General features: G+C 43.7%; 1 protein-coding gene across 8 annotated transcripts in view; it reads right to left on the bottom strand.

The window, feature by feature from the left end:
• The window catches only part of EBAG9 (estrogen receptor binding site associated antigen 9), an 84,156-nt gene that overhangs the window by 7,631 nt on the left and 53,153 nt on the right, over positions 1-23,372 (bottom strand). For all 8 annotated transcript variants that reach the window (XM_030218154.1, XM_030218173.1, XM_030218190.1 and 5 more), the window contains 2 exons: positions 14,423-14,533; positions 6,349-6,440 (listed from right to left, as the gene is read on the bottom strand). In XM_030218154.1, the coding sequence (XP_030074014.1) occupies positions 6,349-6,440; positions 14,423-14,533 (203 nt within the window). The remainder of the gene's footprint in view (positions 1-6,348; positions 6,441-14,422; positions 14,534-23,372) is intronic.

Genomic DNA, 23,372 nt, shown 5'->3' with positions numbered 1-23,372 from the left:
AACTTGAAAGGCTACTAAAATAGTTCACCGTCTTCATTTTAAAGCATAATGGAACAGACTTAAAGACCTAGAAATGTATACCCTGGAGGAGAAACAGGAAAGAGAGATACCTCCAAGTATAAATAGGTAGGAGTTAGGACTTTTTCAATAGAAAAGAGGCTCTAGAACTGGGGGCTACAGGATGGGAGTGAAAGGAGACAGATGCAGGAGTACCATAGTAGAAAATGGCAGATAAAGACCTGTACAATCTATCCACTCTGCCCAACAAGATAAATTCATAGCATTAGGTATGATGTGAAACTACATACGTATACTTGATCTTGATTTGTCCTTGCCATTTTCAGGGCATGGACTGCAGAAGTCTGCCCGGCACTGTCCTTGTTCTCCAACTTCTGAAATTGTCACTGAAGCCCCACTCCAGCCCATCCAAATCAGTCCAGCTACGATCAGAGCACAGACTGCAGAAGTGTGCCCGGCACTGTCCTTGTTCTCCAGCTACTGAAGCTGAATCTGTCCAGCCACGAACAGGGAACAGACCACAGAAATCTGCCCAGCACTGGCTTTGCTTCCTAGTTACTGGTGTTGCCATCTAATCACCGCTAAGCTCCTTTGGGTCTATGCCTTCTAAATAGGATTCCTTTCTTTAAAGAAATAGTAGTAGTTGCACAGAACATCCTTCCAGTTGAAGTGACAGACAAAATAACAGTATCAGAATTCAACGAAGTATGGGACAAGCACAGAACATCGGAGGAAGAAGGGGTTGTAGAGACAGAAACGGTTTGTTTTGATGGGCAGATTGAAGAGGTGTATTTTCTTCTTCTGCCACCATTTTCTAGAACTTAGTTTTGTCAGATGCAGATTTTTGTTGGGGGATCAACACCTGTAATGAGGATTTCCTTTGCATTTGAAATTATGTCAAAACTCTGGTGATTTGGCAACCCTGATACACACTTTGTAACAACTAGATTAGATTAATTTAACAACATGTATTGTGGATTGCTGAAATATCAATTTAAAAGGCTGCAGTTGGGGGCATGGAAGAGCTGCAGTGGCTTACCTGTGCAGAACAAGAACACGGAACCCAGAATTCACTTTCCAGGCAAGTAGGTGTTTCTTGCTGATATCATCAACCCAAGCCACAATGAGTAAAACTTAGGGCATGAAGGAGTTGCAGTGGCTTAAAGATGCAGGAGGAGAACCTGGACCCTACACCTTACAAGCAAGGAGGTGCTTCCTGCTGATATCATTAGCCCAAGCTGTGAGCTTTTAAAATCAAGCCGCAGTACGGCAAATGGTAGCAGAAGTATACCGAGAGGTTAGGTTGTGCTCCTTGGGAGCTCCTTTGGAGAGCCGGTGAGAGTTCAGCGAGTTTGTTTCCTCCTTGTACTTTTGAACTGAGTTTGTTGTATTGGGGTCGAGCAGCCTCTATGGGAAAACACAAAGTGAAATTGAAAGGTCCAATAGTTTTCACACTGGTTTCTAAATACCCCACGGATAGACATGTGGTATTTGGTGGATCTCAAGCTTCGAGTCCTCAAGTTCTATAATTAACTCCTAGTGGATCCTCTTTAAGCGCCACTGACCACACTCCACCTTCCCCTGCTATTAATAAGAACTCAAATATTTTGTCCTGGGACAGTCTGGTTCTTTGAAAGAGCGCAATGGCTTAGACCAGGGGTGAGCAACCATTTTACATGAAGGGCTGCATGAACATCAGCACTATCCCTAGGGGGCCACAAACATAAAATTCATCCTACTCCCCCCCCCCACACACAAAATTCTTCCACAAAAAATCTCCCCCACAAAGTTTTTGCCCACATATAGTCTCCTTCATAGCTCTTCTTCCCCATCTACCTCCCCACCCTCCACATCTACCTCCCCACCCTCCACGGTCTCCTGCATCACTGCTTCCTACCCTCCCCCCTTCCATCCACCTGCTCCACAATCTATGTGCAGCAGTTCTCCTCTCTCTTCCTTGCCCCACTATCCATGTGCACCAGTTTCCCTCTATCACTCCTCCTCCCCCATTCCAACATCACCTCTCGTCCCTTTCCTTCACTCACTGCAAGGGTCCCACAGGACTGAAGAAAAGTACCTAGCCCAGCTCACTCAGTACCGGCAATTTATTTTGGTGCAGAACAGCCTCGGCACTATATGCATGAAGGACCTGCTGGTCCCACCCCTTCTGATGCACACACAGTATGTATGGAATGCATCAGAGGGGGCGAGACCAGGAAGTCCTTCATGCGTATGGCGCCTAGGCTCTTCTGCACCAAAGTAAATTGCAGGTACTGAGCGAGCTGTGCCAGGTTCTTTTCTTAGGTCCTGCGGGACCAGAAGGGACAGGGGAGATCTGCTTGTGGGCCTCATAAAATTTGTCAGGCTGCATGCTGCTCCCCCCCTTGCTTAGGTCCTTCAACCTTTACATCCCAGCAGTGGAGTAGCCACAAGTGGGCCCCGTCTCACCCAGTAGCAGCACACCTAAGATGTGGCTGGCGGGGATCCCCAAGTCCTACCAGCCCAAAACTCCAAACAACTTTCCCTCCCGTATATCTTTTAAATAACAGACCTTTGCCGGCAGTGAGCAGCAACCAATACATACTGCTCACGCTGGCCCCATAGTCTTCCTTCAGATGCAACTTCCTGTTTTTGAATAGGCAAGAGTTCATCAGAGGGAAGGTTCTGGGGCCGCTGTGAGCAGTGTATATCAGTCTGTGCTGGCTGCTGGCGAAAATCTGCTAAAAGGTAAACGGGGTGGGGAGGGGAGTGGGTGGAGTGTGTCTGAGAAACCGAATCGCCTGTGGGGCAAGGGCAGAGTTCTTTTGCCCACCCATCTTGGGCCCTGGCCCACTCTAAATTGGGTGCCTGGCTACACCCCTGCATCCCACGGCGACAAAGTAAATGGAGCTCACTCGAGGAAAGAGACATTACCAATGGTGTACAGCAAGCATTGTTCTTGGTCCAATTAACATTTTTTAAAGTGATATTGTGGGAGGGCTAACTGCTAAGGTTTGCCTCTTTGTGAATGACAACAAAATCTGCAGTAGGGTGTGGATAACATGAAGAAGGATCCAGGAAAGCTTGAAGAATGGTCTAGAATTTGGAAGCTAAGATTTAATGTTAAATAATGCAAGGTCATACATTTGGTCTGCAAAAACTTGAGGGACTCATATAGCATAGGCCAGTGGTTCTCAAACTTTTTCAATTCAGGGCACCCCCCCCCCACCCCCACATAGGCCTCCACTCCCCCAGCCACACAGTTCTCTACTGCCTCCCTCCCCTCCCCAAACATGCATTTTTTTCCACTGCTTACCTTCACCTGGAGCAGCCGGGGGGGTGCGACTCCACTTCAGGCTCCCTGCCACTGCTGCTTCTCCAGATGAGCAGCAGCAAAACAAGCTGCAGCCATGCAGGACCAGAAGCTCCATACATGCGCTACCTGATGTGCCCCGGAACAGGAACTGATGTTCAAGGGGGCAGGATCATCAGCGCATTTATGAAGAGTCCAGCCCTGTGTGGCTGCAGCTTGTTTTGCTGCTGATGATCTAAAGAAGCGGCAGGGATGGGTTCGGGTGGTGGCTGGAGGGAGGTCAAGATTTGCCAGGGTACCCCTAAGAGTTTGCTGCAGCGCACCAGGGTGCCGCGGCACACAGTTTGGGAGCCGCTGGCAACCGCTGGCATAGGCTGTAAGATTATCCATCTGCCTAGAGAAAAGAGAGCTGGTGGCATAGCAATGATGTATAGATCTTTTTTTAATATGGAATTAATGTCAGAATTTATTTCTCCCTACTTGGAAATTATTACTTGTAAATTGTGGGATGAGTCTTTGAAAGGACATTTATGCTGCATTGTATTTTATCATCCTAACATAAGAATAGCCATACTGGGTCAGACCAATGGTCCATCTAGCCCAGTATCCTGCTTCCAGCAATGACCAATCCAGGTCACAAGTACCTGGCAGAAACCCTCCTAGTAAATGGAAAGAAGCTCAGGAGGATTTCATGGATTTTCTCAAGAATGTGTGTTTCAAGTTTTAATGTAATATTAATTGGAGATGTAAATCTGCATTTAGATGATTTAAGTGAGAACACTAAAGACTGTAAGGATTTCCTACAATTGTGGGATTTCCAGTGTTCATCTGTTCCATCAACTCATGTAAAAGGCCATATGTTAGACCTATTAGCATAAAGGTTTTCAGAGGTTCAAGAGTTTTAAGAGGATTATGGTTGGAAAGAAGTGGTATGGTCAGATCATTATAGGCCAAAGTTTACCCTTAAGTGGAAGGAAAGTGCTATTAAAGTCGAGGCAAGATTGATGGTAAAACGTTTTGGGACAGAATGTATCATAATTTGTGGTCTCAGAATGTATCATAATTTGTAGTCTCTGAATGTTAAGTCTCCTAATTTTTTGCTGGAGTGGGAAGAAAGAACTGTGGAAGTATTTAGATGAAATAGCCCCAAAGAAAATGAGGAAAAAAAAGAATTAAACAAAAGGTAGTACTCTGGTTCAATATTGAACTTAAGGTCCTGTTTACTAAGTAGTGCTAAGGGCGTGCTAGCGTTTTTAGCGTGTGCTAAACGCTAAAAAGACAGGTGTCTCTAGCTTTTAGCACATGCTAATTTTATGTGCGAGCTAAAAACACTAGCGCATCTGAAAAGACTATGCAGAAGAAGTGAACAAAGGTAGAAAAAATATAAAATGGAGGAAAATAAGGAAGTGTGGAAGAAAGTATTAAAAGATTATAAGATCAAAATAAGACAATCTAAATTGAAGTTTTATAGACGCCAAATAGGAACCGATTATAAGAATGTGAAAAAATTGTATGCGATAGTAAATGGTGTCATTGACAACAGTGACTGATAGTCCCCCAGTGGCATTTGGTAAAATATTTTGAGGAAAAAAATGGTCTGAGGAAAGGCCTTCTGGGTGTAGGAAATAAAACAGTAAATGGTATGGTGGAGTAGACTGTATAGGCCATATGGCCTTTATCTGCCATCATTTTCTAAGTTTTTAATATGGATATATGAATAACAGGTATAAATTTATATGACTACCTGTGGGACCTGCAGGGTACTTGTGACCCAGACTGGCCACTGGGCTTAATGGACTTAGGACCATAAGAAAAGCCATGAAGTTAAGTTGGTACTAATAACTATATATGAACAATGTTGAATGTCCACACATACAGTGGTGGAAATAAGTATTTGATCCCTTGCTGATTTTGTAAGTTTGCCCACTGACAAAGACATGAGCAGCCCATAATTGAAGGGTAACGAGTTGATTTGGAGCATCTACCTGGTCTGTAGGGGCCAGATCTCTTACTGGTTGGTGGGGGATCAAATACTTATTTCCCTCTGCAGAATGCAAATAAATTCATATACTTTCCACAATGTGATTTTCCGGATTTAATTTGTGATGTGCTATCTCTCACTGTTACCAATAACCTACCCTTCAATTATGGGCTGCTCATGTCTTTGTCAGTGGGCAAACTTACAAAATCAGCAAGGGATCAAATACTTATTTCCACCACTGTATGCACATTCAGCGATAGTAAATATACAACTTTGTATAGATAAGTTCTCGCTCGAAAGTTGCACAGCTGTCTCACTGATATTTCTTGATGTTGACAGCAAAACCAATAGGAAAGCTATTAGTAGGGGACAAACACAGGCTGGCAGCCAGAATGATTGTATAAGCTTCCCTCCTTTCGGAAAACAAATTCTCCCTCTTCTTCATCTTTTGGTCATAAGCTGATGTTTCAATTTAGAACAGGCCTGACCATTTCTTGCAGCATTTTATAAATGTATTCTGAAAGGTACTGCAAGATGACAGAGAATAAATATGTACATGTGTGCAAACCAAAGAATTCAAAAATCATCCAAAATTACAGCATAATTGACAAAAATATCTATTTCGCCAAGCATTAGTCTCTTAAAATGCAGATAGTAAATATTTCAATTTTTTTTTTTTAGCTTTAAGAAAAGTACACAAAATTGACTCCAAGAACAGCTGGCTGATTTTTTTTTTTTAAATAAAGGGGATAATAGCTATCTACTCATGGGGCCCTTTTACCAAACTGCAGTAAAAAGTTGCTTTAGCACGTCCTTAAGCAGGTCATTCCCACTGCAGGATAAAATGCCTGCTTTTTCTATGTCCTTTATTAATGGCCCCGTATTAAATTTTCCCATTAGCGTGACAGCCCCTACTGCCACCTATTTTGTAGACGGTAAGGGCTCACAAGCTTGAGTGTGCCCCGCATTAAAGCATTTTTAGCTGTGGCAAGCACGTGTTAGTGCTTCCCACAGCTTAGTAAAAGGAACCCTAAATGTCTAAGCTTAGAAAGTTTACTTTAGAACTTCTTCTGCTTGCCAGGCAGCATCCTCCTCTGCCTCCCAGGCATTTGTGTTTTCCTGCCACGTTTCTAAATCTCCCAATTCAGCCTAAGAAAAAAAAAAAAAAGAGCATCTCAGAAGCAGCAAGGGAGAAACCCCATAACAATCTGCAGAGTGAAAAAGGTCATGTTAGGATGCTGACAGCACTACCCAACTGTTCTGGATACTAGGCACAGCACCTTCATGTACCAAGCTTCAATGACATTGAAAGCCAGGCACACAGCATTAGTGTTGACACTGCATCTCTTTAAATGGACCAAGATTTACGAACATGATAGGCTGCGATTCCCACATATCCCATCCACCTTACCTCATCTCCTACTGCAGTGATTTTCAAAAATTTCTTTGAGATCCAGTGGAAGACAAAAAAAATTGTTCTCTAGACCCTGTGGAGGAAAAACACTTTCCCCCATAAAGATGTAGTACAGTATTAGCTTGCTGTAACCACTGCATGTTAAGTAATAACTTACATAAAATACTAGGGAAATCCTGTTAAACCATTTCAAACCTGTTTTAACCAAAAGATGAAAAACACTGCTCCCAATATCAGGTCTGCTCATACTTGACAGAGGGAACTATCTGCAGTCACCATCATTCACCCATACTCATTCACCCCATTAAGGCCCCATTCATATCACCTCCAGAACCTTTGGTCCCACTTCTTCTGCCTTTGCTTACTGCCTCCTCATTTTGCTCAGCCCTGCTTACAGCCTCCTCATTTTGCTCAGCCCTGTTTTCTCACACTTCCTCAACCTCACAATCATTTCTCCAGGTTCACCTACCCTTTCCTCACTTAGCTCTCCATTTATCTTCTCTGTCTCCTACGTGGCCAGCTCAGAGCAGTTTGCTGCCCATACTCCCTTGCTTCTAAACATCATGAATGGATAAATTAGGTCTTAGCAGTTCATTTTCTTTTCTTAAATCCCTCCAGACCAGTCCAGGTGCTTGGGTTATGCCCCCATGCCAGCAGATAGAGACTGAGAAGTAATGAGCTGTCAGCAATTTAGAACCCTGTGCAGCCCCTCCGATTAGGCAGTATTGTTCACAACAAAGCAGAAAAGCAAAGATTCTTACCTGTAGCAGGTATTCTCCGAAGCCAGCAGGCTTTATATTCTCAGAAGTGGATGATGCCGACCTAGACTGCCTGGTTTGGGACTAAGTAGACACTGTAGTATTAAACTGAGGAGACATGCTCCACTGCGCATGCACGTGTGCCTTCCCGCCCACCATGCAAACACAGTCTCCTCAGTTTAATACTACAGCAAAAATAAAGTAAAATAATTGAGGAGACAACTCCAAGGGGCGGTGGGAGGGACTGTGAGAATATAAAGCCTGATGTCCTCGGAGAATACCTGCTACAGGTATGTATCTTCGCTTTCTCCGAGGACAAGCAGGTTTATGTATTCTCACAAGCAGGGAATCCCTAGCATCCCGGCTCACAAAAATGGAGCAACTGAGCCTCGCAATGGCGAGGACATAACAACAGATTAATTTGAAACTATATAAAATCTGAATGAAAGTGCAGCCTGGAACAGAATAAAATGGTCCTAGGAGGGTGGAGTTGGATTCTAGACCCCAAACAGATTCTGCAACACTGTCTGCCCAAACCGACTGTCGCGCTGGGTATCCTGCTCAAGGCAGTAGTGTGATGTGAATATGTGGACTGAAGACCACATCGCAGCCTTGCAAATTTCTTCAATGGAGGCTGACCTCAAGTGGGCTACCAACTCAACCATGACTGATATTATGAGCCGTGACATGACCCTCTAGGGCCAGTCCAGCTTGGGCATAAGTGAAGGAAATGCACTCTGTCAGTCAAATTGAAATGGTGTATTTCCTGATGGCGACCCCCATCCTGTTGGGATCAAAAGAAACAAAAACTTGGGCGGGCTGTCTGTGGGGCCTGGTCCACTCCATGTAGTACGCCAATACTCTCCTGCAATCCAAGGTGTGCAAGCTACTTTCGCCGGGATGGGCATGAGGTTGAGGAAAGAATGTTGGCAAGACAACTGACTGATTCAGATGGAATTCTGACACCACCTTCGGTAAGAACTTAGGGTTCATGCTGAGGACTACTCTGTTGTGATGAAACTTAGTATAAGGTGCATCCACCACTAAGGCCTGAAAGCTCACTGACCCTATGAGATGAAGTAACAGCCCCCAACAAAACGACCTTCCAGGTCAAGTACTTCGTCAAATGGCAGGAACTCAGTGGCTCGAAAGGAGCTTTCATCAGCTGGGCGAGAATGGCATTTAGATCCCATGACACTGGTGGAGGTCTGACAGGGAGCTTTGACAGAAGCAAGCCTCTCATAAAGCAAACAACTAGAGGATGTCCAGAGATGGGCTTACCTTCTACACGTTGATGATAAGCGCTAATTGTACTAAGTTGAACCCTTTTGGAGATGGTCTTGAGAACAGTCTCTGATAGGTGTAGAAGGTATTTAAAGCAGGGTCTGTGTAGGGCAAGCAAGCGGATCTAGGGCCTTGCTCTCACACCAGACAGCAAACCGCCTCCATTTGAAAGAATAGCATCCGAATAGAACCTCTTAGTGACGTCTTTCCTGGAAGCCAGCAAGACCTGGAAGATGCCCTCCAAAAGACCCAGGGAAGCAAATTCTAGGCTCTCAACATCCAGGCTGTGAGAGCCAGAAACTGGAGGTTGGGATGTAGAAGAGACCCCTCGCTCTGCGTGATGAGGATCGGAAAACACTCCAATCTCCACGGTTCTTCAGAGGATAACTCCAGAAGAAGTAGGAACCATATCTGCTGCAGCCAGTATGTTGCGATCAGAATCATGGTTCCATGGTCTTGCTTGAGTTTCAAAGTTTTCTCCACTAGAGGTATGGGAGGATACGCATACAGAAGACCTGTCCCTCCAACTGAAGAGGAAGGCATCTGACGCTAGTCCGTCATGGAACTGAAGCCTGGAATAGAATTGAGGGACTCTGTGGTTCATCTGAGTGACAAAGGACCCACAGAGAGGGTGCCCCAACAATCTGAAGCTGTAGTGGGCTATGCCCATATTGAGAGACCACTCGTGTGGTTGTAATATCCTGCTTAGTTTGTCGGCCAGGGTATATTTTTATCTGCCAGTTAAGTGGCTCAAAAGAAAATGTCATGTTGGTAAGCCCAATGCCACATCTGGATGGCCTCCTGACCCAGAAGGTGTGATCCGGTGCCCCCCTGCTTGTTGGTGCAATACACTGCAACCTGATTGTCTGTTTGAATGCGTACAATTTGATGAGACAGCCGATCTCTGAAAGCCTTTAGAGCATTCCAGATCGCCCGAGGCTCCAGGAGACTGAGCTGAAGATTCGTTCCCTGGGTGGACCAAACACCTTGGGTTTGAAGCCCATCTACATGAGCCCCCAATCCCAGGAGAGATGCATCTGTCATCAGCACCTTTTGTGGCTGAGGAATTTGGAATGGAAGTCCCAGCGTCAAAGTGGATCGAATGGTCCACCATTGATGAGAGCGTACAAGCTCTGGGGACACTTGGAGGGAGGACATCTTCCAGGCTCCCTGTAGCTTGATACTACTGAGAAGACAGGGTCCATTGAGCTGATCTCATGTGAAAACGTGTCATGGGTGTAACATACACTGTGGAAGCCATGTAACCTAACAAACATCTGCTGAGCTGTGACTTGCTGAGAGGTTTGAATCTTGAAAGTGAATAAGACAAGAATGTCCACTCTTGTCTTCAGCAGGTAGGATTGAACTTTCTGTGTATTGAACAGGGCTCCTATGAATTCCAAATCACTGGACAGGGCGAAGATGGGACTTGGGGTAGTTTAAAACAAACCCTAGTAGCTCAAGTACCTGAATAGTCATTCACATGGACTCCTGGGCTCCATCCGGAGAGGTGCTCTTCACCAGCCAATCATTGAAATATGGGAACTCATGAACTCCCAGTCTGAGTAGCGATGCTGCAATTACCTCTAGACATTTGGTAAAGACCCTAGGACCTAACACAAGGCCAAAAGGCAACACGTGGTACTGAAAGTGATGTGTTCCCAACCGAAATCGAAGATACTTCCGGTGGGCTGGAAGTATTGGGATGTGAGTATATGCATCCTTTAAATCCAGAGAACACAGCCAATCGTTTTTCTGAATCATTGGGAGAAGGGTGCCCAGGGAAACCATCCTGAACTTTTCTCGGACTAGAAATCTGTTCAGGGCCCTTAGATCTAGGATGGGACACATGCCCTGTTTTCTTCTGCAGAAGAAGTAACTGGAATAAAATCCCCGCCCTTCCTCCCCTGGTGGAACAGACTCAACCACATGGGCCTTCAGATGGACTGAGTGTTCCTCTGCAAGTACCTGCCTGTGCTGAGAAAAGAATGAATGAGCTCTCGGTGGGCAGTTTAGAGGTTTTTGATACCAACTGAATGTGTATCCCAGACGGACTATTTGAAGAACCCACCGGTCAGAGGTTATAAGGGGCCACTTTTTGTGGAAAAACTTCAGCCTCCCCTGACTGGCAAGTCATCTGGGCCACACACTTTTACTGTGGCTATTCTCTGCTGGAGCCAGTCAAGAGCTCATCCCTTGCTTTGACTGGGGAGCAGCAGGGGGCCTTAGGCACACGTTGTTGATGTGAATGAACAGGCTGGCAAGCCAAGGGGTTGTACCTACACCTCTAATAGTAATAGGTATTCCTCCTTGGTTTGCCAAAAGTTCTCCTAGCTGAGGAGGTGGATACAGAAGGCACCCAGCGGGAGAGAGAAGAGATTTATCAGTATGTTTTTTGATGTAGCGACCTCCTCAACCTTCTCTCCAAAAAGGTTATCCCCACCTCCCCCACACATGGGGCATCTGCGAACCTCTGCTGAACAGAATGTTCCAAGTCAGAAACATGCAGCCATGAGAGCCTGCACACTGCTATACTCTGATCAGAGATCCTGGATACCACATCAAAAGTGTCATAAGTGCCCCTGGCCAAAAACTTTCAAAACAAATTCTGCTGCTTTACCAACTTGCAAAGTGACTCGGGCTACTCTGGAGGAAGCATCTCAGCCAGGTCCAACTACTTGCGCACTGAGTTTTGCAAGCGAATGCTCGTGAAGAGCTTGTATGATTGTATTCGGGAGATGAGCATTGAAGCCTGGTACATCTTCCTCCCAAAAGAATCCAAGGTTCTAGCTTCTCTACCTGGGGGTGCCGAGGCATAGTCCCTGGAATTCCTGGCTCTTTTGAGAACGAATTCCACCATCATGGAATTGTGAGGCAACTGAGGCTTATCAAAACCAGGTGCACTAGGTTTCTATCTTCTTAGGCATGACTGAGATTGAAAGAGGGGACTCCCAGATCCGAACGAGGACTTCATGGAGTACCTTGTGGAGAAGGAAAGTCACAGCCTCCCTAGGAGGAGAAGTACAGTCCAAGACCTCGAGCATCTTGGCCTTGGGCTCATCCTCCACTTCCAAAGGAAAGGGAATAGCATCAGCCACTTCAATAACAAAAGAAGGGGATAAAAGGCTCTCTGGAGGAGACTTTCTCCTTTCAGGTGGGGAGGGTTCATAGGGAACTCCATAGGACTTATCAGAGAAAAAGTACCTTGGATCCCCCTGTGAATCCCATGAGTGCTCCTCTTCGGTGTCAGACAATAAATCCTGATGGGAGTGTCGAGACCAAATCTGCCTTGATGTGGAAGAACCATTCCCTCTAGAACAGCATTGAGAGAAGTTGGTTCCCGCCTCGACTCCGCTTCCTCCACCGACACTGATGGAGTGCCAACCTGGGTGGAAGTCGACACCGGAGCTGCATGCGGCATTGGTGTCGGAGGCTGCACTGCAGGCTGAGTGCCGTGAGGACGCAACGGTAGGCAAGGTAGGCGCAAGCACCCCCGATGCAACCCATTGCATCTCAGCAGCTCAAGGAGCAAGGCCCAGATGAGCTCAACGAGAGCCGACACTGGGAAAGGCTGGTGTGCTGGCTCTTGCGCAGGTTGCAGAACCACTGGGTTCGATGCGGGAGCTGGATCTTGGTTGCTGGGAGAATGGTGCATCAGCACCTCCTGTATGTAGGGGGTGCAGTCCTCCTAGTGCCGACACTTCTCAGGTGCCAAATCCTTCGATGCCCTGGAGCTCCTGGCACCATGTGTCGAGGGCGACTGATGATGATGCTTCTTGGCCTTCGCCCAGAGCATGTCACTGAGGCTCCTCAGTGCCGAGGACAACATCGAATTCATACATCGCTTCGGGGTTGGGTCAGACGATGGACGTTCCTGGGGACCCTGCACAGCAGGAGGCCTAGAGGCAGGTGGAGAGCCACTCGATGCTTCACTGCTCCCAGTGTCTAAGGGTACAACAGCAACCATGATTACAGACGCTTCCAGCGCAACACTCGATGTCGATGCTGATGTTGAGGAACCGGACTTGGCTCCAAAAATCTTCTCTTGCCAAGCCTCTCTGGAAATCTGGGTCCTCTTCTTCAGGCGAAGACAGAGAACACAGTTAGTGGGGCTCTGGTTGGGCCTCAGACACTGTAGACACCAAAAGTGGGTGTCCTTCCCAGAGATCATCTGACTGCACCGGGTAAAGTGCTTAAAGCCACTGGGAACCTTCGTGGACATGGAAGGGAAAAAAATTAAAACTGGGCAAAATAAGCTAAAAAAGTGAAAGACAAAAAAAAGGGGGTTCCACAATTGGGAACACAGTTTTGGATGGAAAAAAAAAAAAATCGACAAAAGGCATGAAAAAGCACTTTAGGACGAGCGTTGTGAAGAGACCGCAAAAGAAGCATGCCCTCTCCTCACCACGGTAGAAAAAGAACTGAGGAGACCACGTTCACACGGCAGGAGGGAAGGCACACACGCATGCGCAGTGGAGCATGTCACGCTCCACAAAACTCTACAAGTCCCAGACCGGGTGACGCGGGTCGGCATCACCCATTTGTGAGAATACATAAACCTGCTTGACCTCGGAGAAGAACTTAATCACAAAATCAAGGAACTAAGAACTCTTCAACAAAGAACAAATTTTAGAATTAACAAATGAATGCATTTATCCATAAATTATTATTATTAAAAAATATTTCAACATGTTAAACAGCTGGAACAGAACCTAACTTAACCAAGAGTCTACTATGGTTGTAAGATTTATTTGATTTAATATACCACCCTTTGTTTAGAACAACAGAGACTCTGCTGATACAAAAGCAAAGAACAGAGTGTATATATATACAAACAAGGAGGGTTCTGGACTGGTCTGAAGGGATGCAAGGAAAGAAAATTAGCAGGTAAGACCTAATTTATCCTTCTTTATTGTCCCACAAGACCAGTCCAGATGCTTGGGATGTACCAAAGCAGTTACTAAGTAGGGTGGGATAATGACAGACCACTTGCCAAAATTCTGGCTCTCAAGGCTGCATCTTCCCCCTAACTTGAACTTGAAGATGATAATGTTTTGTGAAAGAATGCTCAAGTCACCGCTTTTCAATCTCAATAGGTGGAACCAGAGAAAGCTCTGCTCAAGACCAAGACTGACTTCTAGTCGAGACTAGGACTCTCATCCCTACCCTAGCAGTTCTATTTTTCTCTCTCCCTCCAGCAATGCAATTTTCACTTGCAGGGACCACTGGGACTGCTTGTACTCGAGCTCTATCCTACTGGGCAGGGCTGTGACCATAGGCTTACTCCCCTATGCTCCAGGCACCAAGGACTACATCAGTAGAGGGAGCTATTTTGCAGCAGTGTGTTGTACCAGAAATTTTATAGTCATGATAAAAATTGATCCCCATTCCATTATTATACTCCAAGCTTTACTTTACCTGAAAGCTATTCAGTTTTCAAAGCTTTTGGACAAGAATACACAAGTTGAATGATTCAATGTCCCTGAAGTGTGCAACAACAGTCAAAAATAAATCACTTCCTGCCAAGCATTAAATGTGCTTGCTACTATATACACAGTATGTAGCTTTGCATTTTTCTTTACCAAAAGTCTTGATACTCAAACTTGCCAAAATATTCTTTAAGTAAAAGACTGGTTATTCAAGAATGAAAAGAAAGCCAGCATAAATCTACTCACAGACTGGTGAATAAACGGAACATCTGAAGTTGTGGCTGCAAGTCTGCTAGAAAATACTGCATTGCCATCTGGGATTGCAAAACTTAATGGCTCCCGTTTTTTTACAATTATCTGAAAGATCAAACCAAATAAATATGTTATTACCTGCTCTCAAAGCGTATCCAAATACTCAACATTTTTATAAATTCTTTTCATTAGCCTAAAACAATATATCTTAAGATAACAAGATTTTCCATATCTTTTCTTAAAAACAATACATCTTAAGATAGGATTTTCCATATCTTTTCTTGCATATAAGGGCAACTCTTCTTCAGTATCATTATTATTACACAAACACGAGCAGAGTTATTTTCATAAAATCTTGAGTGTTCCCCATGATTAAAATACTTTTCCGTTTCCATTCACGAACCATATCTGGTCTATATTCTCCTACTTGAGTCTGTTGACACTAAGGATTCAGCCCTACAACCCACAAAGTATCCCCCATCTCCACTGTGGCCGGTGAATGAATATTTGCCTGTGTATTTTTGGACATTATATAATAGTTTCAGCTCAAAAACCCATGGACAAGATACTTATATGTTCAACAGGTGCAATGGAGATTTGGGGATTTTTTGGGGGGCAGAAGGGCTGGACCCTTAGTAGTATGAACAGAATCTCTGTGATACATTGTTTCCATACTTGTATTATCTCCTTGATACTTTGTACCATACTTTGTAAGCCGCACTGAACCTGCTATCGAGCGGGAAAGAGTGGGGTATAAATGCCACAAATAAATAACTGGGCAGATTGTGATGGGCTGGTTAATTTTTTCACTGTCATCTCTATTCTATCTATATACATTCTCACATATTATATGTACCTAGGTCAGAATTGATATCTGTTGCTGGCTAACAGAGTGCACACTAGCATGTATGAGCATCCAGACAGCCAGTGATAGACTTACAGGTGTTGGTGCAGCTGTGGGAATTGGTGAGCCTTAGTAAATGCATGTGGATTGGGCAAGAGATAAGGAGGTGGAGAGTGAATATGTGTGTAGGGGGTGGGAAACAGAGAGACATGTGTGAATAGCTGGACTGGGTTGGAGAATGGGAAGAGGAAAGGAGAAGAGAAGGCATATCATGGGTATAGGGAGCTTGGGTAAAGCATTTGGTTTAGATGGTGGTAAGATGGTAAGGAACAGTATTTCGATTTACTTATTTCTTTATTTATATCATTTATACCCCACAATTTCCCACCGCTGGCAGGCTCAATGTGGGTTATAACAGTTAAGTAACAAACAGGCAAGCACAGTAAATGGAGAGGGATACGTGGGGCGGAAAGGTATAGGGATAGGAGAAAGTAGATAAAAAATTAAAGTCATTTTATGTTGTATTATTATGTGTTGTAATAACAGCAGAGGAGATTGTATGAAAGGGTCCATTTCTTTATTCCTGCCTTGGACCCCAGCTTGGGTAACAACAGCCCTGTTTCCTTCCTTTCCATAAAACAAATATGATTTTAGCCAATTACTAGCAACACGTTCTGTAAGATATAAAGCCATTATGGCAAAAGGATCGTTTTAATAAAATTAACTCTGCCAAACAGGGAAAGCAGCAAATCATACAAACACAGAAAAATATAGGCAGATAAATACACCATAGCATAACCAGTCTGCCCATCCATGCCATCTACTCTCCCATCACTACCTTAGAGATCCTATGTACTTGTACAAGCTCTTTTGAATTCAGATCTTGTTTTCATCTCCACCACTTCCACCGGGAGAACGTTCCACAAATTCACAACCCTTTCCATGAAGAAGTATTTCCTCAGGTTACTTTTGAGGCTATCCCCTTTCACCCTCATCCTATGCCCCCTTGTTCCAGAGCTTCCCTTCAATTGAGACTCTCCTCATGTTCATTTATGCTGCAAAGGTATTTAAATATCTCCATCATATCTCCTCTCTCCCACCTTTCCTTCAAAGTATACATATTTTGAGATCTTTACGTCTGTCCCCATCTGCTTTATGACAAAGACCACTGACCATTTTAGTAGCTGCCCTCTGGACAGACTCCATCCTGTTTATATCCTTTTGAAGGTGTGGTCTCCAGAATTGTACACAATATTCTAAATGAGGTCTCACAAAAGTCTTACATAGGGGCATTATTACCTCCTACTTCCTACTAGCCATTCCTCTCTCTATGCACATAAGCATCCTTTTCTATCTGTCTGGCCTCCTTAAGATCATCACATACGCTCACACCCAGTTCTTCACCCCCTAAACTGTACCATTCCCTCTATTTTTTTGCAGCCCAAATGTGTGACTCTGCATTTTTTAGCAATAAATCTAAACTGCCAAATTCCAGACCATTCCTCTAGCTTCACTAAGTCCTTCCTCTTGTTATCCACACAATCAAGGGTGTTTATCCTATTTCAGGTTTTGGTTATCATCTGCAAAGAGGCAAACCTTACCAGACAGCCTTTCAGCAACACTGCTTACAAAAATATTAAAAAGAACTGGTCCAAGAACCAAACCTTGCGGCACATAATTGGTAACATCTTTTTCCTCAGAATGACCTCCATTTACCACTAACCTCTATTGCTTTCCTCTCAACCAGTTCTTAACCCAGTCAGTCACTTTAGGGCCCATACCAAGGGCACTCAGTTTATTTATTAGTCATCTATGCGGAACAGTGTCAAAAGCTTTATTAAAATCTAAATACACCACATCTAGTGCTTTCACTCAATCCAAATCTGGTCACCTGATCAAAGAACGGATTTCTCTGACAAGACCTGCCTCTAATAAGACATGTTGCCTCGGGTCCTGTAATCCATTGGATTCCAAAACTTTTACTATTCTAATGTTTTACTATTTTCTAATGTTTTTTAAGTGTTTCTGTTAATTTACTTAGCAGCCTATAGTTCCCAACCTCTTCCTTACTTCCACGTTTGTGGAGAGGGACCACATCTGCTCTTCTCCAGTCCTCCGGGACCAGTCCAGACGCTAGAAAACATTGAAAACGTCAGCCAGTGGAGCTGCTAGAACTTCACTAAGTTACTTCAGTACCCTTGGATAGTATGCCATCCAGCCTCATCGTTTTGTCTACCTTTAGTTTAGCCAGCTGCACACAAACACAGTCCTCTGAAAATCCTTCAGGGACTACCACTCCTCTTATTCCTATTTGTGTTTGTCTTCTGTGCTCCTGCTCCTAGCCCTTCAGCTGTGAACACAGAACAGAATATTTGTTAAGCAATTCTGCCTTTTCTTTATCAGCTTCTACATATTCCCCCCCCCCCCCTCACCTTTTCAGTCTCACAATGCCACTTTTGCACTTCCTTATCATTAACTTAGTAATAAGTAACATAGTAGATGACGGCAGAAAAAGACCTGCATGGTCCATCCAGTCTGCCCAACAAGATAAACTCTTATGTGCTACTTTTTGTGTATACCTTACCTTGATTTGTATCTGCCATTTTCAGGGCACAGACTGTAGAAGTCTTGCCTAGCACTAGCCCTGCCTCCCAAACACCAGCCCCGCCTCCCAATCTCGGCTAAGGATCTTGGAATCTCTCACCTATAGCCCTGTTCCTGCATTTGGCTTCTGATTCACCTGAAAAATTCTATTTGGGCTGTTGCCTAAATTGCACCAGAGTTTTTCAAGATTGTGACTCATTCACCTAAGCCTGCCCAAACTGACTGAGAAGTACTAGAAGCTCTGATGGTGGAACTCTTGAGCTCCAAGAAGATCCATGAACATTTTTTTTTTTAATAGTCCCACAATCTTGACTGGTCTCCTCAGTGTGTTTCACCTACCCATGCTCCTAACCACATTTGACAGTTTGTACCAGCCCAAAATGTAACAGATGCCTACCCTAGGCATGCAGCTATGGACCATATTAATATTTTTAAATAACTGGTCTCAGCTATACATCTCGTGCAGCATAGATACAACCCATGCAACAAAGGATGGCTATGGGGCAAGGTGATGTGAAAGCCCTGGCTGAACTATCCCCTCATTATGCTGTTTATGGTCCCAGAGCGGGTGTTCGGGGGTGACAAACAAGTCAACTGGCATTGGGCCCCAAGGCTGCCTGAAGCTAAAGGAAACACAGCTTGCAGGTGGGCTTTGTGGCTCCCTTGCAAGTTTATGCCCTGGGCCTCTGCATGTCTAACATCAGCTCTGTATGGCCCAAGAACTTCAGAAACAAGTCCTTGATCAATTTGACGGAACTCAAAAGGCTGTCAAAAGTATTCTTAAATCAGTGGAGACTATTTTTCAGATTGCACTGCCCTTGCACATGGATGGACTTCCTGAAATTAACACAGAAGTCCTAGTCTGGGTAACTCTGTTATTAGAACAAGGCAGCCAGCTGTTGGATAATCTGGAGCAGTTTATAACTTTCATGACACAGGTATGTTTGGGGAACTGGTTAGGGTACAGTTAGCTGAGAATAGCTGGAGAATTTTATAACAAGGAAACTATTTGATTTTGGACTATACCACTGAATTTCACAGCTGGGCCATATATGTAGAGAAGAATAAAGTTGATCTCTATGAAGCCAGTCAGCCCAATAAAAAATATACTGATATCACTTGAACTTGCAAAGATCTGGAGTCACTGGTGACCTTGTGATGGCAGATCAACCATCAATTTATTGAATGTCATTTAGTGACAAGGCCTGAAGCTTTTGGAACTTGGGAGATGAAACCAGAGAACTCAAACCCAATCCCATCTTTCTCCAAAGTTCTGGCATTTTCTGCCTAAAGAATTGAGGCTGGAGATATACCGTCCTTCCACTAGGGTTCTAAAATCTTGATTTTTCAAAAGACATTCAATTCTGAGCAGAGAATTGTACTATCAACACCTTTACTGCCTTTCACAGCTGTACCTGTACTATTTGGTATCTCACAGAAGTGGTCTTACTGCTGAAACTGGTTGGGCAGCTTACTAGGTTATACTAGTTAAGTTAGTTTGTATTATACATTTGTGAGTCAATATAATAAGATGTTTTGTGTTGAATTAGTGCTCTGTATATTTAGGAAACATTGATTAAAATGTGGTGATGGACAAGCAATTATGGGGGCACTTACTAAAATGTGTTAAGGGAATTTGTTTCTTAATGCGCTTTATATGGCAAAATTCTGTTATTTTACAATAATACGTTGCACACTAAAGAGATACAAAGCATGAATACTTGTAAAGCACCTCATTATTATGCAAATCAAATAGAAAAAGTTGCCGTGAACTTTGCAAGCTATTTGTGGAAAAATAAAACACCAGCTTTGAGCCAACATGATTCTTCCTCCCCATAAAATTCAGTCATTAACATGCAGCCTGATGCTCTGGGGCACCTCCTTAAAGACCCTGAACAAAAGTCGAGCTTCCTCCCCCCCCCATAGCCCCTCCAATCCCTGGGACCTACTGATCCCCAGTTGCTCTCGTCTCATTGGTCTCAGGGTGCAAAATAGCATTGGTTGACCACTAGCAGTAGTACCACAAGGTTACTACCTGAGCTGAATGGGGCAGGAGCAACTGGGAATTGCCAGTGGATATCAGAAAACCCCTGGTAGGTCCTGGAGGAGTGGAGGGCTTGGCTTGGGGGTCAGGGCAGGCAGGTTCATATAGGACCTTTTTCTTTTATACGAGTCTCTTAAACATGCTCCTGGGAGACTCTGGCCATGCGTTTGCAGCCTGATGCTCCAGCAAAATAAAATGCAGCTTGCAAGTTGGTTGCTAGTTGAATTATTCACATACTGCAGGAGTCACTAATCTGTGGTAACGAAATGAGATATTTTACTGCAGTTTATTTACCCCCTATGTATGTAGTGCCTCAAAGTGAATATTGCAGATTTGAGACATCTTTGCAAATATTTAGGGTTTAAACAAAATGCCTGCAGCACAAGCAATTCAGTAAAGTATATACTTCTTCTGTATTTATTTACTTATTTCAATTGGACCATATGTCTCACCTGTGCTTTACAAGTGCGTTACATAAGCTAAAAACATTACATATAACATTACATAAAAGAAAAGTCTTTGAGCATAGAATTATTTGCTGACTTTCAAACAGTAAATTAATTGAGAGTAATGAGTCAATGGCTTTTTAGGAAACCATCTATAAAGCAGAAAGAAGCCTTCTGTCTGATATTCTGAAGAGATAGTGGCATGTTCCTTGATAGGAAAACACTTTGTGACATAATTGTACGTTGGGCTCTATTTTAGGGTATTCATTGTTTTGGGGTAATTAGAAAAGCGATTACTAAATCTAATAAAATCAATGTCTGAAAAGGAGAGAGGCCACCAAGAGGAACTGTACCTAGTCAGTGGGTAAGCTTGGTACCAATGAGTAGTATACACAGACTAGAGAACTGAATAAAAGATTTAGCAGCAGGAAACAAACCACCTCAACTCCAATAGAGGGACAGAGTGTTGGAGGATGGGATTTGCCAGCCTTCCAAGACCAATGTATAGGTTAATACTAGCATGGCAGTCCTTGAAGAATCAGAAGAGATGAGAAACTGCCATGATTGACTCTGGGACATCTGCTATTTATGGCCATTACCTTTTCTGGGCTACACAATATTCCAATGCATCAGAAATGGATAGCCATCAGGGTGGAAACAGCTTCCTATTAGCCTCAGGACCAGTAATTGTGGGCCACAGACCTGTTCATAATAGCTACATCAGAGGACCACCAAGAGATGATTAGCTTTGACCAGAATTTTCCAGTACCCTAGGACTATCTGAATAGACTTCAATGGTCCCTGAATAATTTGGCTGCCAAGAAACTGTCTGCCCACAATGGGAAGAGAGGTTAAATAGAGTAGAGATTTGGAGCAACCTAATGAACACTACTTGGCAGCAGTAATACACAAGACAAATCTAGCAAAGAAATATTCAGAATACCCTGAAGTATTCGGAACACTTAAAAATTATTTGATGTCTCAAAAGATCTTAAAATATTTTAATTTTGTAAATATGTTCTACTGAAGGTATACTTTTCTTTGCTTTTGTTTATAAATATGTAGCTCCTGGATTTTCTGTATATCCCGTTCTTTCTTTTAAGTCTGTAATCCACGCAGAGCTTTTAAGAGTCATGGAATATAAGCTCATTGTAACGTAACATAATATACTGTGCATTATTTATATTTTTGAGGTGTTTGAATTCTCGTCCTCTCTTCTCTTCTTTATTGAAGAAGTTCTCAACTTTAATATTCCCTTATTTGTCTGTCCTAATTAGATTGTAAGCTCTGTCGAGCAGGGACTGTCTCTTCATGTTCAAGTGTACAGCACTGCGTACGTCTAGTAGCGCTGTAGAAATGATAAGTAGTAGTCTCAAAAAAAGAAAGCAACAATAAAATGTTTATCAAGTTTGGGGAAGCTCTGAGGAGTGTCCCTTAAGACGGTGGGCTCGTTCAGGGACCCTGTGCCAACATAGTCCTTCCTGCGAAGACAAAGCAGGTTCTGGCTCTGCTTCGTTCCATGAGCCTGCCTGCCTTAGATGGTCCTGGGCTTCTGATGGAGTTTTTATTCTGTAAGTTTTCCCACTTAGCATGAAATATAATCCAAAGAGAAAGAGCCACTTATTTGCTCCTGTCTCATTAAATAGATAACTTCTTGAAAATTGCAACATTTTTGCAATGTGCTTTATAAATCCTGGAAGAATTCAATTTTTCCATTTTTCTAAGTCACACCACCTGCCTTGTGCTACCAAGGGTAAGAATGAAAACAGGCTATTATGTCTTGGGACCTATCATTGCGGGTAGGGTCCACAGTCCTGTGAGCTTTATCCAGCACAAAATCTGCGGTACTCTCTGATTGCATTGTGGCGGTCTGAAGGAGGGAGCAAATGGCGCATGCAAGCTGTAAACAGTCTTCCCCACCACCTGTTTCCGGTACTCCACGCAATCGAATGTTACTCCGACGTGTTCTATTTTTGATGTCAAGTTTTTCAGTAAATTGAGCCAATGTTGTTGTGTGGTCAGTCACTCAGTCGTCTAAATCCTGCTAGTTCTCTTCATGGGACTCCAATTGCTGCTTTGTTTTCTCCACGTGGGTTCCAAGGTCTTCTAGGCTCCCATGGAGATCCTGGATAAGTAGCTTCAATTTTGATAATCATTGAGCCGCATCCTGCTGCAGATCTAACTTTAATTCTTTTAACAGGACCTGTAGGCTTTTCTTTGTATTGAGGGTATGCCCATCCCTAGAGGGAAAAATGTTCCCGAAGCATCCCGCTGCGAGTACAGACCAGGCTCCAATTGCACGACAGGAGTGAACTCAAATTTGGGAACGTAAAAGCTAAAATTTTACCTTAATTATCAGAGCAGAGACAGAGCCTTAGGCTGTAGCTGCTGCCATCTTATCAATGACATCACTGGAACCCAACCACCCTCTTTAAACAAACAATTCAGAGTGGTTTACAATATCTGGAAAAGTTAAAAGAAGATGGTAAAGTAATCAGGAAATCAGAGATGCAAATGGAATGAAATGGCTAATATGAAAGTAGGAGGACACAATTATTTTTATTTTTATTCTTTTAAGCTATGTTAGTGATTAGAAGGATGTGCAAAAGTGGCATTGTGAGATTTAGTGGTGAAGGGAAGGAATATGTAGAAGCTGATAAGGGTAATGGGAAATTGCTCATTAGGTATTTCTATTTTGCTTTCACAGATGAAAAGCCAGGAGTATGACCACAGAAGACAAACACAAATAAGAATGGAAGTGTGGTAGACCCTGAAAATTTTTCAGAGGACTGTGTTCTTGAGGAGCTAGCTAAACTGAAGGTGGACAAAAGTGATGGTGCCAAATGACATACATCCAAGGGTACTGAAGGAACGTAGGGAAATTCTGACAGCTCTGTTGTCTGACCTTTTTAATGCTTCTCTAGAATTGGGAGTAGGCCTAGAGGACTGGAGAAGGGCAGATGTGGTCCCTCTCCACAAAAGCAAAAGTAAAGATGAGGTTGAGAA

The sequence above is a fragment of the Microcaecilia unicolor genome, chromosome 1, assembly GCF_901765095.1.
Source record: "Microcaecilia unicolor chromosome 1, aMicUni1.1, whole genome shotgun sequence".
NCBI lineage: Eukaryota > Metazoa > Chordata > Amphibia > Gymnophiona > Siphonopidae > Microcaecilia > Microcaecilia unicolor.
The sequence above is the reverse complement of the archived record's forward strand: the minus strand, read 5'-3'. Positions and strand labels throughout refer to the sequence as shown.